Source organism: Rhagoletis pomonella, unplaced genomic scaffold (assembly GCF_013731165.1).
Source record: "Rhagoletis pomonella isolate Grant_MI unplaced genomic scaffold, Rhpom_1.0 Rhpom_scaffold_00002, whole genome shotgun sequence".
Taxonomy (NCBI): Eukaryota; Metazoa; Arthropoda; class Insecta; order Diptera; family Tephritidae; genus Rhagoletis; species Rhagoletis pomonella.
Genome location: NW_023458556.1, coordinates 43,319,110 through 43,324,619, shown reverse-complemented (window position 1 = coordinate 43,324,619; position 5,510 = coordinate 43,319,110). Strand labels below are relative to the sequence as shown.

Below are 5,510 nucleotides of genomic sequence, written 5' to 3'. Positions count from 1 at the left end.
TAAATTCCAATAGAAATGGTAACCGATGTCAAGAGTACAATAGAGAAATGGAGAGAACCTTGTTCAACACCAGTGTTGCCAGGTTGACGATTTGGTCGTCATTTTGAAGATTTTTTACTGCCATGACGATTTGACGATTTTTGTAACCCAATGACGAATTTTCTTTATGTGCAAAATTGGCTGGTTCTCAACTTTGAAGATAGTTACACAGGCAACTAAAAATTGCAATGTAGACACTTGATGGCAGTCTACCATTTATTCTATAGTTTATTTATTATAGTCGCACGTTTAATAGTATTATAGAGATTTAATTCAAAATTTTAATTTTTTGAGATTTCATCATATAATTAATAAGCTTGATAACAGATGACTAAACTTCCCAAAAATGGCGAAGATAGATGTCTTTCCGCAATTAATAAAATTTTTGTGTTGTGTTGGTTGATTTTTCCAACAGGGTGGTAAGATGATTTATTTTGGAACGAATTTCCGTCAACCCTTGTCAAGTTTGGTTTGCAGACAAACCGGTTTCGGCATTGTGCCATCTTCAGTGTCATTTTTCGTTCTGTCTGGTTCGAGTTTTTGTTTGGACAATGCCGAAACCGGTTTGTTTGCAAACCAAACTTGACAAGGGATGACGGAAATTCGTTCCAAAATAAATTTAAAAAAAAAATTTGTTAAAAGTTATGCGAATTTTAAAAATTCGTAAAAAAGTTAAACTCTTTATTTTTACGTATAGCAAACAGAAGCTAGAATAAATTGAAACAAAACCAAAAGAGCTTCCTGGTTCTTTTTATACAAATTTTTCATTTGTTGACGACTTTTTTTGATTATATGGAGGAAGATGGAAAAAAGTCGTGGTTACAGTTGATTTAAAAAAACGGTTGTACTTAGAGAGGGAAAAGCAAAAGTCATAAACACAAATTTCACATCATTTACTTACCCCTCCTACAACGGTAGATTTCCAAACAATACTGGATTCGGTACGATATCGACTGATCAGTTTAGTTGCACTTGGCGGTGAACCCATTAATGCAAGTGTAAGTTTTCCACTGCAATCAATTCTTTAAGTGTCATGGATTATTCGAGTGAAGGTATTTATCACTAGGTTGATACTTTTCTATTTTTTATCAAAAAATTTACTTGGAAATGTAGATGCTAGCAAAAAAGAGTGAGTACCGCTTCCTCAGGTCATGAAATTAGATGAATGTTGTAGATAATTCCATGTTATTTTCGAGCACATAATTGGATCTTTTCTCGCGACTTCGAAAATATATATAGTTTTCGATTTTCTTAATTTTTCGATTTTCAGTATTTGGTTTTGCTGTGCGAATGCCCAGGTCTGACTTCCTTAAGACAAACATTTTTCGGGAAATAGGCTACGGTAAAATAAAATAACATTGCCACTACACCTAAATGTGCTTCAAGTGTTACCTCCTCAATGGACCCATAGTTGCTGATATGTATTTTTATTGATATTTTCCTAGTAAGTGTCAAATGGCTTGCGAAGGTTAATAAATAAAAACTCACATTTCTTTTGCTTCAAAATAAATTTTATTACACACTTTATGCCATTGACCATTTTGCCCGCTCTTATTCATACGACTGCTCCTTAAACATTTACATAAAATTACATCCATCGTACTTACACATACAATTAATCGATCTAATATGAATATGAATATGCATACACTATAGTGCAACGATACAAATAGGTACTTGTACAATAACAAGTACCGGTAAGTGTTACAACACCAAGCGGGCCAAAAATCGTTTAACGATCAATTGCATATAAACTTAAATTAAAACTTAAATTATTTAAAAGAATTTTAAAATAATTGTTTCGTTTTTTATTTTTGTTTTTGCAAAACACACAAATGCAGGAGTACGAGTACAAATACATAAAATAATATTTGGAAAAACTAAGGTGCGCACGTTTTCACAGTTGTTTTTTTTTTTTGTTAACGGCGAATAATTAAAAACAAATCGTGCATTTTATTGCAAATGCTAATAGAAAATTAACGGTACTGGATATGTTGCTGATATACTTAGTTTCATTTTGCCACCTACAGACAAATTAAGCATTAAAAACATTCATTTAGATAGTATTTACATTAAGTAAAATTTATACGAGAATATATTTTCATTTGCATACACTTGCTTACATATATAAGTGTATGTAAGTAGTTATAAGTGTTTATGTTAGTTATCAATATTAAGCATACATATTTACATACAGTATTCTAAAATTTCTTAATAGCCTTCAACATACTTTTAATTAAGCTTACTTCTTTAACCTTTTTCCTTTCAGAAACCTTATCAATTGACTTAAATTCGTTGCATTTAATGAGTATTAGTTACCGCTTGCTTGTGTTTTAGCATAATTTAGAAAAAAAGATATTTAAGTTTTTTTTAAATAAAACAAAAATTATTTTACAACAAGTCAACAACAAAGTACATATATGTATGTATGAGTACGTAATAAGAAAATAACTATTATATTCAAAATAAGTTTATGTATTTATGCATTTATGTATACCTAGAGTTATGATTAAACGAGTACATAGTTCCGTTACATAAGTCATAAAATTTTATATTCACACATTTAAAAATTTTATTAGGGTGCCACACCAAAAAAAAAAAACATGGTGGGTTTCCGCCTGAACTATAAAATTTATTATATTTTAACACTTTCGCCAAAATATTTCGGAAAAATTTTAAGATTTACGTGAGCAGGATCGATTTGAAACGACCTCAGAAAATGGAGTTTTTATGAATAAAATTAATTTAAAAAAAATGTATCACCTCATATCTAATAATGGCAGATTTTAAGCATGTTAAAATAATATTAGTATTTTTCTAAAGTATTTTGCAGAAAATCTTAGAATATAATAAATTTTATAATTTCGATGGAATTTTGTATGGAAAGGGATGCACCCTAATGTGCATATAGAATGTATGTATTATAAGCATGTAACTAGTAGTCATGATACTCTTAAAACCCAGTAGGAAAAGTGAATCGTGAATTTTTCAACTTTGTGTTTGTTTGCTCTTCCGACCGACCAACCACGAGCGCTGCAGAACGATGATAAGCAATTTATTTTGGTTCAAATTAAATTATAGGGATATTATACCCGTAGAACGATAGACATTCTATGCGAACGATAGACATTCTATGGTTAACTCTCGTAGAGATGACGTGAATTCGCCACCAAAAATAGTGCGATTTAACCCGTTAGCCTTTTTATTGTGGGATTTTCTAAGATCGCAGCTTTATGCCAATAAGCAGCAATCGAGCGACGCTTTTAATGCAAACATAACCCCGCACATTGGGAAAAATTCAGTCGGAGCAGCGCGGCAGAATTATTAAAAGTCAGATCACTCGGATCCTTACCAACGTGAGAAGCTGTAACAATATAATAATTACCTCACATAAAAAATAAATGGCATTTCATACAGCTTTGCTGTTTTACGTCGGCCCAAACGCTAGATTGTTTTCTACGAGAAGCTTTTTTATGCCAGAAAAAGCTCGCTAAAAGGCGACGGCTATTAAAAAAAACGTTTTTTTTTTTATGCTGCTCGGACCAGGGGTCGAACTTTAGTCCTATCGAGTGGCGGCCGCCTCATAATTCGCAATATTCCATTTCAAAATCGAGCCGAACTTATTGAAAACCTCTATTAATGTTTCGTCAGTCACGCTCTTCCCACTGGGCATAGCCTATGTGTTTGTGTGATTAAATACGAATTTTTGTACATTTACACACGTTAAAGGTATTGAAAATTGTTATTTCTGACCATATAACGTCATTGAATATACATACAGACATATATTTATATTATTTTCTTTTCCATTTTTTCTTTCCAAGTTCCGTTTATAATTTGTATGTAGCGCATGCCATACCCCACCCATGCTTCCATTTATGAAAGCTAGTCAAAGTTATAATTACTTGTCAAACATAGTTTGATTTTCCTTTTTTATATAAGTAGTAACTACTTTCACTCACAAAAAAGAAAAATTTCTCGAAATTTGTTTCATCTACATATGTATATATATTTTTTTTTAATTGTACCACCCTCTTAGCTAAAGTAGTCGTTGCGTTGACTACATAATTCCAGATACATTTCCACTTTAGTTTGAGTTTATGAGCTTAATTCGCTCAACCCTTTGAACTACTCTCCTCAATATAAACATTACCGGGCTGCAATGTTTTTAAGATACGCCGTTCATGATGGTGTTTTGCCGGTTTTTCTGGAAAGAGAATAAAATGGAACGTAATTAGAACACAGGAAATACATATGTATGTACATACAACATATAATCTTTAATAGATGAACAACACATAGTCTCGCGAAGTACTATAATTTCTTATTGAATATATAACACATTCATACACATACCTACTAAGAAAAATTTGAACATAATACTCGTAACGTAATTAATAAAAGGTTAAATTTAGACTTAGTCATCTGCAGGGGAACCTATTAGAGCTGAATCGCAGGCGACCAGAAGTTTTGTTCACTGGCTTCCTGGGAATGGAAAGAGAAAAAAAACTGGTCTTTCATGAGCCCTCACTTCTGATTTTTTGAAGCAATAGGCCTTATCTGATCGATTCTTTACTACTTATTCTCCTTTTGTATTGAATGACCAGAGTTTCAGGTCTTGTAAGTCAGCTCGAGATCTCAACCTGTTATTTCATATAAAAATCTATGAGTTTCTATGGCCGCGTTGACGAAATTAAGCCTAAGACCATCTGTCGTTCGGAGGCGGCGTAAGCCTTTTGCACCTGCCATTTGTGTGACAACAGCAAGACTCTGCCAAACAATAATAAAAAAAACAGAAAAGCGACAAATATATACTTTTAATGAAATTGGCCTCAGCTATAAAAACGAACATATTTCAGCATGAAATTTGAAAGAGCACTTTAGTATCTCAAGTAATAAGTACTTCAGATTTTTCATTAACTACTTTCTGTTAAAACAGTTCACGCGTATGTCTGTATGGTTTGACTAAATAGACCTGCCCGCACTTAGGATGAACGATTGGCGCTAATCCGCAAAGGATAGAGGCAACTGGCGAAGTTTTTTGTCTCGGCCCAAACCGACAAAAAGTTGTAGTGCCAAATAAGAAGAAGAAAAAGAATACGATTTCGTGCTTAATACAATTACTAACGTACCTCAAAAGTTGCGATCAGGCATAGGAAATTTGTCGAATACAAAGAATCTTCGGAGTTATAAAAGAAGCTTTCTTGGGACATTTTGCAAGAAACATTGAAAGATAATACTGAAGACAATTCAACAACCTATACGTTGCAATTTTTACAATGAGGTCCAGAAAACTAAAATTTCTTTCACCATCTATTTTGTATTTGTCATTATACTTAAGTCAAAAGCAACTTGTTTCAGAAAGTAACATTACTTGAATTGGTTAATTTGTGGTTGAAAAGATGTAAAATTTTTGTCAAAGTCAGCATTTTTTCAATATAGCAAATTTGATGCAGTTCAACAGAGCTCCT

General features: G+C 32.4%; 1 protein-coding gene across 1 annotated transcript in view; it reads right to left on the bottom strand.

The window, feature by feature from the left end:
• Nucleotides 1–1,850: 1,850 nt before the first annotated feature.
• Nucleotides 1,851–5,510, bottom strand: part of LOC118733639 — a 66,268-nt gene continuing 62,608 nt past the window's right edge. Inside the window, exon 5 of the mRNA XM_036463132.1 lies at nt 1,851–4,246. Coding sequence (XP_036319025.1) covers nt 4,155–4,246 — 92 coding nt within the window. The 3' untranslated portion in view covers nt 1,851–4,154. The remainder of the gene's footprint in view (nt 4,247–5,510) is intronic.